This window comes from Diabrotica undecimpunctata, chromosome 1 (genome assembly GCF_040954645.1).
Source record: "Diabrotica undecimpunctata isolate CICGRU chromosome 1, icDiaUnde3, whole genome shotgun sequence".
In the NCBI taxonomy this organism is placed as follows: domain Eukaryota; kingdom Metazoa; phylum Arthropoda; class Insecta; order Coleoptera; family Chrysomelidae; genus Diabrotica; species Diabrotica undecimpunctata.
In genome coordinates, this window is record NC_092803.1 from 121,677,919 (window position 1) to 121,692,452 (window position 14,534).

Consider the following 14,534-nt stretch of genomic DNA (forward strand, 5'->3'; position numbering starts at 1 on the left):
CTCTATAGACATTAGACTCTAGATCGTTTTTTTTATCTCATTGGCCCTCTGCACAAAAAATAATCTTAGAAAGCTTGAAGACATGGCAACACAGTACAATCATAAAAATTTTAATTTTATGATCTGGTCTCATAAAATCTGTTTCATTGAGAAAAATCATACAATTTCCCTGTTATTTTTTGTTAATTTTTTTCGACCATTTTATTTACATATGATAAGATTCAACGGAAATTCCATTAATTAGATCGGATCGTTTCATTCATTTAAATTTTTTGAGCTCTGTGTGAACAGGAACTGGCTTGGAAATCCCCAGACACTGACACTTCTTTGAAATATTCTTCACGATTCTTTCTTTTATTTATATCAGTCATTACAGGATGAGCATGGCATTAATTTAAAACACCGTTTATGAACATCGAAACATTTATCAGGTGAAGGTTGACAAAATACTTATACGGGGAATATTTGTAATCTTTTCTTTTAATGGATCGTTTTTAAAGAATAAAGATAAAAAGATATATATATATATATATATATATATATATATATATATATATATATATACATAAATATATATATATACATATATATATATATATATATATATATATATATATATATATATATATATATATATATATATATATATATATAGAAATGTTTCTTCAACGTTGAGTTTCCCAAAAAAAATCTTTATTTCGAAAATAAAAGTTACAATTTTGAGAAATACTACAAACTACTACATTTAATGATTTTAAACTTGACTATTGAAACATAATAATAACAATAATAATCAAAATATTGATTTCTTCCTATTTATAACGTCGGATATCGGAATCTGCTCATTCTTAATAGTAAGGGAGCTTATGGCTACATTTCTATATATATATATATATATATATATATATATATATATATATATATATATATATATATATATATATATATATATATACGAATAAAAACATAGTTAAAAACGATTCATTAAAAGAAAATATTACAAATATTCCCCGTATAAGTATTTTGTCAACCTTCACCTGATAAATGTTTCAATGTTCATAAACGGTGTTTTAAATTAAATTTTATATATATATATACATATATATATATATATATATATATATATATATATATATATATATATATATATAGGAAAAGAAGTCTTTGCTGACAACGTTAGAAAACCGGAGCTTTGAGGTTTATTGGGATTTACAGTGAAATAAGTGTACTCTTTTAGCTAAGTTTCAAGCTTTCGAAAATGTTTATTTTCATCATCAGGAAAAACTGAAATAAAGTGCTACTGTTACCACTCCTCCCCAAAGCATCCTCGAAATCTATTAAGAGTGTAAAGGTTGTAAAAAACTTACGTTATTGAGATTTGTCTTTCGTGGATGTTCTACTCACAGGTGACAAATTCACGCACCACTCATTGATTGAGTCAATTATTAAAAAATATAAAAATTGTATGGTGTAAAAGACCAAACTTGACAAATTATTTTACTTTAACACATAAGAAAAAGACAATTACAACGATTTAAAAAGGCCACGTGTGCCGGCCAAATGTGGAGTGTTAGGTTAAGAATAGCTGTCATTCCTGGACATGGCAAATGACAGTACTTCTTCTTATTTTCTTTGTCTTATGTAGTACTACTAATATTACACATCAAAATTTACCAAAGATTGTATTTAAGTTGAAAAACAATTTTGTGTAATGAGAACTATAATAAATGACGAAACCTGGAAACTTTACAATGACTCAGTTGTTGAAACATTATTGGAATCTGAATGTGTATCCAAATATAATAGTTAGGAGTAAATAGTGCTTAACTGATTAATGTCACTCCTTTTGTTCATTGCGTTTGAATTTTGAGCAATGAATGCCATTTCTAAGAAAAGTCTTTTTTTCTAATTGGATTCAGTAGCTAAAACTTTGACTGATTCATAATTCATTATATGATGTTCTTTATTAACATGTTCTGCAAGGGCAGATCTTTCCGGATATAGTCTGCTGTCGCTACGATGACTGATTAAGCGACTACCTAGGCTGCGTGTGGTTTGTTCCACATATACCAAATTACAATTATTGCAAGGAATCTGGTAGAATACGTTGGAACAATCTTTGATGTCACTTTTATCTTTAACCTTAGAATATATAAATCTTGCAGTTAATGAAGTAAGGCTATTTTTAAATTGGTGAAATATTTTGTTCTCCGCTTGTGACAATAATTTACACCTCATCATTTTGGCGTACTATGTTCGGGGTCAAACTGAATAAAATCTTGGTGACTAGGTGTTTTGAGTAGAAATTGTTGATGAAAAGGTTAGACAGGATTTTTAGGTTCTTCTAATGGAAAGAAGGATCACTGATCGCTATAATTCTAGCTTTCATTTGCTTGAGCAAATTGATTTTTATTGAATGTCTATGATATGACCAATAGTTAAGGAACCGTCCAGAACTATGAAGTTTTCTATGCCAGTCGATAATCAGGGAGTTGTTCTGGGTTCTGATGAACCGGCTATCATTGACAATATAAAAATAGCAATAAAGAACATCAAAACTATTTCATCTTTATATTCCAAAACTAAATATCCTATAGACTAATTTGAAAAAACAAATGTAGAGTACAGCAGTAGTTGTACTCATTGTGAAGCTGAGTATGTTGGTGAGACCGGAAGAAATCTTTCAAATCGCATTATTTCTCACAAAAATGATTGCAGAATTAAAAAACCATCTTGTGCTTTGGCAGAGCATGTAATTTTTAAAGACCATATTATGGATTTTGATAACATTAAAATTTTATGTAGTGAAAGTAATAAATTCAAAAGAAGTTTTTTGGAAATGGTTTGTATTAGCAAAAGTGATAATAATTTAAACAAAAGATCAGAAATTCAAAATCTAAGCAAAGTTTATAATTATATTATTTCTTTATAATTTATATATGAAACTTGTAAAATATCACATTTTGATTTAATTTTTCATATATCTGTTTCATTTTTTAGACATCTATCCATGGTGAATAAATCTTCTTCTTTTTTGTTACTAAACAAAAAATAATTTTTAAACAAAATTTTATTTTTGGCAATATAATTGTCAAAAATAAAAATTTTAAGTTGGCGTTTATGACATTGAAGCTTATTTGTAATTGGTCGCTATTCTAACTTATTTATAAATTCCATTGTTTTTGTGTTAAGAAAATGTTTTCAAAATTATATTAAAATTTCAGAGAAACATTTATTAGACAAGGACATTTTTGTAGTAATTCTTTTTGAAATGTATTAGCAGCAATTTTATTAACCAAACTAATTTTATTTGGTGAGTTAACAAAAAATTTTTTCTTTCTAGTTTAACTGCGTAAGATATTTTGTCTTTTTAGCAGCTCTTGATAATAATTGTAAACACAATTAAAAGCTCGAGCTAATAAATAGTTAACCAATAGCCCCTTTTATTGACTCCAACCCATCCAAAACATGTATATATATATATATATATATATATATATATATATATATATATATATACATATATATATATGTATATATATATATATATATATATATATATATATATATATATATATATATATATATTAAAATGTATAAGAACACAAAAATCGCAAAAAAAACTTCATAACAGTAACAAATTGTAAGAAAAAATTAAATATATACTTATTAGTATAAATGCTCAGACTGTAAACCCAATTGTGAACACAATTTGGCTTACGTTCTTTCTTAGATTCTTTATTCATCTTTTAGTTTTTTAGTGTTTTTACAAAGACAGTATTTTATCAAACTCAAACACTTTAACAACAACCATAAAATAACAATGATAACACTCGCTAAAAATAAATATATATCTAGAGAGGATGTTATAAAATAAGACATATGTCTAGAGGCTGGGTCCAAAATGTGAGTTCCATTATTCCTGATTGCAAACTCCACCCAAAACACTGCCCGTTCTAGTGGAGTTTGTGGTTGATCTTTTATAATTTGTGATAGTTTCTTCGCATTCTGAAGATATCTAAAATAGTATATTAATATTTATAAAAATGTTTAATGAATTAAAAAATTAATGTCTTATAAATTAGATAAAATGCATTTCAAATTAATACAATGTAGGCTTTTAGCCTTTAAAATCAAACCATTGATATCAAAACTACCATAAACTTTAAATAAATTAAAATAAATGACTTAGTGTGGCTTATTCCTAATAAACATAGTAAATTGCAAAAGTAAAGTATCAGAAATATTATGAGAGTTACATGATGGTGCATGAGATCGATATTTTTGACATTACGAAGACGTTAAAAGAGATTCCAGAACGGTCCTATTGGGTAAACTGCAAAGAAAATGAAAAAAGTAAGTACCAAAATTGCACATTCTGTGCAGCAAGCAATAGTCCAATTATGAAAAATAGAGCACCTTTGAAACAATATAATGTTGGCAGTCCAATGAAGAATGAAGCCGTTCTAAGTAACGGATTCTGGAAGTTTTAAAAATCGACTAGATCAAGGCAGACATTTCTAATCGGCACTTTTACAAAACGTCTGTCAATTAATTGGTAAGAGACCAAAACGACGCCTTTGTATCCTTAGTAAGAAAGAATTATCGAGAGAATGAATCTAGCAAATGGGCAAACATCTTTCTAAAGTTATATACGAACATCAAAGAGATTGGGACCAGTGGATTTATTTGTAACCTATCGATCGGATTTAAATGAAACCAATGGCTAGACCCCCGCTTTCAATGAAATATTAATATAATTCTCGATTCACGAATCAAGCTTCGAAGTAGATGATCTGGTCTGGCTATATAATCCACAAAGACGTTGCGGCCTTTTCCTTAAACTTGACATAATAAGAAAGTGGATATAAAACTAAAAAGAGGATCTCCTTTTCCTTCCTCTAGTGCTACAACCACTTGCAGGTTTTGGCCTGTTCAACAATAATTGCATTATTGGTAACTGTTCTCCAATTATAAACTCCCACAATCCTTATATTATTTTCGATACTCTCTAATCAACGCTTTTTAATGCGGCCTCGTGGTCTATTTTCAACTGGCCTTCATTCAGTGGTATTTTTTGTATTTCTTTTATTGCTCATTCGGAGCAAGTGACCAATTAACTCGATTAATAAAAAGAGAATCGAAAAAAAGATTAATGATGTAATGTACCAAATTAAGAAACTGCCAACAGGGAAACCAAATTTGTCCACATAAATAGGCTTGTTACATTTATCTGTTCCAATGATATAGAATGATATAGAAAAGGCAAGAACTCTGCAGCATTAAAACCTGTATAGTTACTGATCGATTTTTAATACATTTATCTTAAATTATGATAGAAGAAAAAATATGCAGTTTCGGTATGACCATCTAACTATCAATAAAAAGATCGTTTAACGGTTCTGTAAGATGTCTTCACACCTCATTTTGTCACTCAAGGCCTTAACATAACCAAAGGAATTTCTTCAGTATCTAACAAAATGTTCTTTCGTGTGGACGTGTTTGTAAAGAGCTGCATTAAGAAGAGGTCCGCTGATCGTTGCTTCACCTGGTGACTAAGAGACATATCGCGAACATTTGCAGCTTTGAGACAAATTGTGTGTCAATATAACGTAAGTAAATTAGCTTTAGTAAAGATAGGCAATGGGTTAGAAAACCTAGATTGGAAGATTGTTAGAACCTTAGATGAGGTGATTTCTCGAGAAACGCGTACAACTTATCAATTGTTGCTTTAATCCGAAGATATCCTGTCCTTTAAGAATAGTGCATTTAAAATGCTTCCTCCAACGATTGTACAGAGGTTTTATTTTCACCACCGAGAAAATGTGCACTGAAATTATAATCAGGATGGTCAGAGCTAAGAAGGGGCAGTATGACGAAATATGCTGTCTATGTGAATGAATTCTGACTAATCCATAAACATCGAGATTGTTGAGTAGTTTTCCATCTGAGTCAGTTTTATAGTTAAGGTATGTCTTATTGTCACTCTGTATTTGATTTCTTCGACTCAGCCTCCTGTTATTAAATGAGAGATTCGAGGTAGTTACATCTATTGACCATTTAAAAATTACCAATATTTCTGTTATACGGACTGCGGCCTATTTTCATAATTAGGGTCTTTTTTGTTTAGTACGAGACCATATGCCTATTCATCGTGTTCAGCTTGTTCATGGTTTGGACTAATTCCTTTGCTTAATAGAAGGTTAGGATATCGTTATATTATATTAATTTGAATGGGCGATAAAATCCAGCCTTGTCTTATACCACTTATACCAGATTCTGGTCTAGATGATTTTGAAAGAACGTTGTTTATGTTTTTAACAACGTTTCAAAACTGTTTTTAAAACCAGTTTCCGAATAGTCCAAAAGGTTTTTAAGTAAAAAAATTCGATGTTTTGGAACCAACATATTTTCCCATATTTTAACATTAAGTGTCAAAAACATTAATTTTAATTTTCTCCATTATCTGTCGGACATTTAAAATTTACTAATTCGTTTCTTTTTCAGATTGAACTCTGTTTGGTCATCACATATCAACGCCAACAAGAAAGGTTTATATTGCTCGCATACAATATTAAATCGAGTAATATCCAGATCATCTAGAGATTCCAGAATAAAGTGTTCATGAACATAGTTGATGCTCCTTGGTACATCAGAATTGTCGACCTCTACAAGGACGCTGAGAATGAAGATGTAGATAATGTTATAAAGAAGATGGCAGGTAGTCACGAACAATGGCTCCATAGTCATGTAAACATCTAGGTCATCCAGCTACTCGATAATACTGGGTTAAAAAGAAGAAGCGAACGAAGAAAATCATTTGAGTTAGTGTCAAGTGTGAAGTAGTGTAAAAGCAGAGCATAGGGCTGTGTTGTGTGTTGAGTGAGAGGACACCATAGGGTTATGCTCTTAGAATTTATGTATGATTTAGTAATTTAAGTCAAAGAATAGATAATTGGTGACAAGGTTTCAGTGGTATTAACACAGCTTAGGTGTTTATTAATAATAAAAAAATTACCGTTTACCATATTCACAATCATGACACATAACACATAGATTGAATGAGTTTTAAATAATAAAGCCTTATATATTTTAGAATAAAAACAAAGTTAATAATATATTGTAAAAAAAATTTAACGTCGAGCATTCAATTTAAATATTTACGTCCTTATTATTTTAAACTTTTTTAATTTTTACTTACTTTGGATTATGAAGAATTTCGTTAAATTTATCCAATAAGGTGGTTGCAGTCATTGTCACAAAATCTACTCGAACAGCAATTTCCTTGCTTTCCATTATGTTAATATTTAGATATTGGTCAGCAAAAAATGGTATTCCTACTACTGGGACGCCATTATACGCTGCTTCTGCTGTACTCAAAGCCCCACCGTGACTAATAAATAACTTTAAATTGGGATGCGCTAAAACAAACATATACGTATATATATATATATATATATATATATATATATATATATATATATATATATATATATATGAGAGAGAGAGAGAGGGGTAACCTATTATTATAATTAAGAAATGTATTGCTTCCCTAATTTTTTCAAAGATCAAAATGGATACCTTTAAGCTTTAGGAATCTACGATTTTTTAATCATCAATTTCATTAACCCATAATAAAAGGTCGGACGTAATTAGGTGTAAAATAATCTTTTGTAACTTAACCGAAGACAATTTAAAAAAAAGTACTCTACGAAATCAGAAACTAAATGCCCGTTTTCACACTACGTCTTATTGTACGTTTTGTGGGTCATATAAAACGTACGACAAAATGTACGTTTTGTCCAGTGTATACACACTACGTTTTTCCTTCCGTTTTCTACCTCATTTCTCTTCACACAACTCAGAGTCTTGAGTTGTGTGAAGTTTGTTTAGTGTTTTTTTTTTATTATGGAGGAAACACGGCTGCTTTCTTTTATTTTTTCAACTATAAAGATACTACGACTGAGGAAAAAGGGGTTGAAGAGGGAAAAGACAAGATGGTCAAGAGAGTGGGCTTCTAAAAAGAAGCCAGTATTCCCACGTCACGGTACTAAAAGAGGCGAACCAGATGACTGACGCAATTATTTGCGAATGGACACCTCAGCCTACTGTCAATTGCTAGAGTTGGTAACACCATGCATATTGAAATAAGACACCACATGAGAAAAGCCATTACACCCCATGTAAGACTCACAGCAACTCTCAGATATCTTACAACAGGACGCAGCGTCAAGGACTTGGAGTTCACAATCATAATATCCAAACCAGCGTTAAACCAAATAATTTCTGAAACCTGTAATGCAATCTACTTGGTTTTAAAACATAACTACTTAAAAACTTTTATACAATTCAATAAATTCCCCGAGAAAATCGTGGGTGCATTGCTGCAAATCTGACATTATTAGGCTTTTTTGGGAAAAATGAAACGAACTGCAGTGGAACTAGTCGTCAAATAAGTCAAGATCGGACAACTTGTCTGAATATGTATTTTCACGTAACGTTTTATCCTATCAGTTCTCGCAAAACTATGCTTCTCCCATCATTTCTACGATCTGACCTTGGATTTCATTTCGATTCGACAAGACGTACGTTTTGCTGTTTACATGCCACGTTTTATTGTATAGGATTTGTCCTATCCAATAAAACGTAGCGTGAAAACCGGCCTTAACATATCTTTCTTAAGAAAGGTAGAAATGAGGTAGAAAACGGAAGGAAAAACATAGTGTGTATACACTGGACAAAACGTACATTTTGTCGTACGTTTTATATGACCCACCAAAAGTACAATAAGACGTAGTGTGAAAACGGGCCTTTAAAAATATATTGCACCGATCCAATTTTTTTCTTATAATGTAAACAACTTTTTCAAAACAAATAAGTTGTTTTTCAAATAGTATTATGGTTCCCTATACCTAAAGTTAATACTGTTGGAAATAATTATGGTTAAATGTTAAAGATAAGATATTTATTGTTTTATTTCAGCAGACGGTGTATGAATGTCATATGTCATAATTGTCATTATTTTTGGTTATTGGCACTTTTGCAAAGTGATAGAAATGGCTCGTTAAGAATTAAATAATGAAGAATGCATAAATTTTCTTTAAATACATGAAGAATGTGACAGTTATTACTAACATGTGCTACATAATATCCATACTATGCTGCTTATTCCGAAGTTTTGTTAAAAGCGAATTAAAAAACAAAAATTTCATCCCTATCCGTTCCACCACAGTTCAAAGTTTAAAGAAAACAGACTATAATAAAAAAAAAATAATGAAATTTTGAAAAAAATTATATGATGCGACGAATCAAAATTTACAAAAAACGGAATGTTTAATGGCACAATTCGAATTACTGGAGCGACGTAAATCAACATGCAGTAAGGGTGGTTTTCAGGAGCGATGGGAGTTTAATATTTTTTGTACGATCAAAGACAACCAGGTTGTTGCTCTTTATTTTATGATGGTAACTTAAACTATTTGTTGTAGGTGTAAGATATGTCAATACATTTAAAGAAAATTCATTAAATCTTCTTTGTTTAAATCTAAACGAGCAATTTCTATCACATTGTAAAAGAACAAATAATGACAATTATGATATATTTATACACGGCCTGCTATAATGAAACAATAAATTTTAATTATAAAATCCTTTATATAAAAAGGTATATTATTTATTTAAAAAGACCGTTTCAGGTTACATTACATAATGTTTTCGAAAGGGTTATTCCATCATTAGTGCTATTACTATGTATACTTTTTTAATTAAAATTTTTGTGATTTATCGTATAAAGCCGACTACAGGAAATTCACTTTCCTTATGGAAAACAAAAAATATCTTATCTTTAGCATTAAACCACAATTATCGCCAAAAGTATTAACTTAAGTTATAGGGAACTCTAATACTATTTGAAAGACAACTTATTTCTCTGATAATATAAAATCCACATATTATGGCGTTTAAAGCAAAAATTAGGTAGAAAACGGTTTATTAAATTGTTTAGTTCTTTCCCATCAAAGCAGGTGGTGCCTCTGTGCACTAAGTACTGAGCGTGGGAAGTATTATACACACACCGAAATAACTGTTATATCGCTCTATTGATAGATGCCGATTCAAACGCGAAAAATTTGACTAATTTGTGCTTCAAACGCCATAATTTATGGCTTTTATTGCATCAAAACAACAGCAAGTTTTTGAGAAAGCTCCTAATATTTGCTTATATTAAGACACCTACATTCCTCAGGTAGCTGTAGCTTTCTCCGTCGAAGTGTCAGTTGTTGCTTTGAAACTTCAGTCTAACATGCCCTGCCCACAGTGCCCCAATCTAACATGATTGCCACAAATTGGTTGGATTGCTCCTGTAACGATCCTTTTCCAAGTTGACGTTCTCCTGTCCTAACTTGGCTGCACCGTACTGATGACGGTGAAATAATGTATTTACGGCAAAAATATGTATTTACGGTTGCCTTCCATCTTATATACATATTTTATTATTTTTTACCTTGTTGCGAGCTATGCCGATACTATCTCCCTTTGTTTTACTTTAAACTCGAATTAACCTTTTCTGGTTATAAATATTTATCTATATGTATATATATATATATATGTACATATATATATATATATATATATATATATATATATATATATATATATATATATATATATATATATATATATATATATATATATATATATTTAAATATATATATATATATATATATATATATATATATATATATATATATATATATATATATATATATATATATAGTATAGTTTCCTTGTGGATAATAAAGTTTTCGTTTCCGCTATTTTTCTTGGTGAGATGTATTTGGCTTTTCCCATGATGTTCTTGTACCACTGGTATGGTCAGAATGTCACTAGAGAGCAATGGAAACTATTTATTATAACTCTAAATACCAAGAATATAAAATAATATGCACACGAGTTGCAAGCCAGGCTGGACAGCACTGAAAAACAATAGTATCTGAGTCACGTATTGCCACGCCCGCTATGTTGCATCTGTTATTATACAGCTCAATTATATACGCTTTTTGTAAAAACAAATTGAATTTTACTAGGTGGCTCTAATAATTTGATCACCCACTGTATATAATATATATATATATATATATATATATATATATATATATATATATATATATATATATATATATATATATATATATATATATATATATATATATATATAAAATAAAGTTTTATTTTGAGGTTGCAGTCATTAATAGGGCAGGAAAGTAAAACTCTTTGTTCCTGCCCTATTAATGACTGCAACCTCAAAATAAAACTTTATTTTACATAACGTGTCAGTCAATAATACCTAACTACTATATATATATATATATATATATATATATATATATATATATATATATATATATATATATATATATATATATATATATAGAACTCCTATCCTACAGGACTATTGAATAAACTCATTTTTGGTTCTCCTTTTCCTGGGCAATTTTCTGATAACCAAAATTTTCATAATAATGAGGTGAATGAGGTCCGACAACTGACACAGACATTGACACAGAACACATCAGAGCTACCACAATCTAAAATAACGTATGGTTGCCTACCCTATATTCCAGTTCTCACGCTAACATTGCTATTGCTACTTGCTATTGAACATTTTCAAAAATGTTAGTGGCTTAAAAATTGCAACTAAGAATGTGAAAACGGTATCGAAGTTGTACACAAAGACAAAGGATCCTTTCACAATACTGGAGTCGTCGAATGTTGTTTATTCTATACCGTGTGCCAATTGTGAAAACGTGTAAATCGGAGAATCACATCGCAGCGACATAAAAACCAAAAAGATAAACGCATGTGCGCTCACAGAACATGAATTAACTTTAAAACATGAATTTAATTTCGATGATTCCTGTATTTTGGCAAAGGAAAAAAACCATACAAAACGTGTTTTCTTGGAAATGTGTTTCATAAAATCTAATACGTCTTGTATAAATAAAAAGTCAGACATAGATAAATTGAGCAACATTTATTGTTACTTACTGACAAAACATCAAAAATAAAATAAAGATTTACTTTTACATATACACACCATAATACACCAGTATACAAAACATGTTGCATACTATCAAGACAGGTTTAATATTATTTCCATTAATATAATAGCAAGAACTCCTAATTACCTTTTAAACCACACTATTTTTGTTTTGTTTTTTTTTTCTGTTCTCTATGGATCAGTCAAAACACACCATTAAAAGATATCACGAACAAAATTTTAACTTTTCAACTAAATTTTAAAATGTATTTTGTCCATTATTTTACATGTTATATTTTATATGTTTGTTTTTAATGTTGAGTGTCGTAGCTTTACACAAATAATCTCAACGACTAGTAAGTTGTAATGACAATTTGAGATATGTTGTAAATAATTACACTTTCTTCTAATTACAGTGTATTGAAGAAGAAATAAAAGAATTATGAAAGCTCAACCAAAAGTCAAAAGAGTGTTTCTATAACATCCCGGCCAAACCTACTGACTGCAGCCCTAATAAACTGCGTTCTTTGTTTATATCGACAGTCAATAATATCCAGTATTTCTTATATATATATATATATATATATATATATATATATATATATATATATATATATATATATATATATATATATATATATATATATATATTCCGTTTTTTAAACATACACGCTGGACTGGTAGGGATCTATGGTGTAAGTAATACTGAGACGCATTTCGATGCATAGGTCGATACGATACAGCAGCTTATGTTCTAGCCCAAGTAGCAGAACCAATTAGATTTTAAACTACGTCATTTAGCTTTTTGGTTTTTTAGACAAAGTTTAATCCATTGAACCGCTAGTATATTCATATTAATGTAAATTCAATTCGCTATATAGACCGACCTAGAATAAATCTAGTATACAGAAAAGTTTATATTAGATGTGCTTTAGATGTATTCTAGGTCGGTTACATCTACTACATGTAATGCAATTAAAATATTTTGTTTTCTTTAGTCTTTATTTTATAAATCGTATAAGTTTATCGCATATATTTTTAAAGGTTTTTTTTTGCTACTGGTACCCTTTGATGATCCAACTAATTTTTTTATCTGTATTTTTGTTCTAAAGACAGTTTCTTCCTTGCTTTTTAATAGCCAAAATTAACAAATAGTCTTAGATAGTTTTGCATTTTATATTCTAGTTTACGCGGTCTGTGGTTTATGTAATATAACATAGTACACTACACAATATTTTAATAACTAAATGTTAGGTTAAATGTTAGAAAACAGTTTGTAACAGTTGACAATGTTCACAACGGACCAAGAAAATCGTAAAATTCATAAAAAAAGATAATTACCTATGATCTCGTTAAATATATATGTTGCAGTATTTTAATACACTTACCTAGTAAGTCCCGTTGTGGAAACCACTTTTTGATGATAACATTTTTGGGAATATTCTCTAAATCTGCTTCAAATTTCCATAACACTGTTTGTTTTAACTTCCCTAAGGCGCCAAGGATTGCCTTGCGTTTATCTTCACTCAATAAAGACGATTTAACATTTGTTCCAAGTGAAAATAGAATAACACCTTCTTTGGTATTATCCATGATACGTTGAAGATCCTACAACGTTTTGCAGGATGAATAAACAATGGGTCAATTTGTTTTTGCTACGAGTATATTAAAAGCACAATAACAACTATTTTAAATAAATTTATTCATCATGGAGTGACTGGTAATGAACATTTTTGTCGGGTTGTGTCGGTGATGGCCGTTAATTATTTCTCCTGCAACTGTGACAGTTAATAAAAAGGCGATGTACAACCAACGTTAAAATTTTTCCGCTAACTGATATGTTTCTTAAAAATCTAAGCAAGTATTGGTGTGCGTCGGGATCTGCAGCTCTATTGAAGAACAAATTAGAAAAAATATACAAAATACAGAAATTCTGTTAATAAGGCAGTATTGAATTCTCAATATTTAACGATGCTGTTCATACCATCCATTGGTCACTACGAAACTTTCGTTAGGAATTTTACACGCTTTAAAGAGAAATTAAATCATATTAAACTCTAATTTCACTATTTGGGAGAGTGAGTCATCGTTTGAAGGCGTAGAAGTGGGGAAAGACGTATGAAAATCCAGTGGCGTTCACTCACTTTTATTTCAACGTTAATTATATTATATTGTTTAAATATTATTGTTCAAAATAGGCCACAATATATTTATCTGGTTTTTACTGAAGTTTCAATCTCTATATCCAAAGACCGTTTTCAAAGATATAAATTATAGTTATATTTATTTTATTTGTTTATTATTATATATTTATATATTCTTATATTATTTTCTTTTTTTTCTGAACTTTAAAAACGGTCTCTGTAATAGAGATCGAAACGTCAGTAAAATAAACATGTAAATAGATGTATTGTGGCTTATTTCCAACATTCTCCCTAAAAATACGGAATGCCACAAGCAAAAAGCCACAAAAAAAAAATAAATATTGCTATCATTT

The 14,534-nt window shown here is 29.5% G+C and overlaps 1 protein-coding gene across 1 annotated transcript in view; it reads right to left on the reverse strand.

Annotated features, from left to right (window-relative positions):
* Positions 1 to 3,663: 3,663 nt before the first annotated feature.
* LOC140431282 (UDP-glucosyltransferase 2-like) overlaps positions 3,664 to 14,534 on the reverse strand; it is a 35,263-nt gene continuing 24,392 nt past the window's right edge. Inside the window, exons 4-6 of the mRNA XM_072519219.1 lie at positions 13,426 to 13,645; positions 7,202 to 7,421; positions 3,664 to 4,018 (exon numbers count right to left, since the gene is read on the reverse strand). Coding sequence (XP_072375320.1) covers positions 3,739 to 4,018; positions 7,202 to 7,421; positions 13,426 to 13,645 — 720 coding nt within the window. The 3' untranslated portion in view covers positions 3,664 to 3,738. The remainder of the gene's footprint in view (positions 4,019 to 7,201; positions 7,422 to 13,425; positions 13,646 to 14,534) is intronic.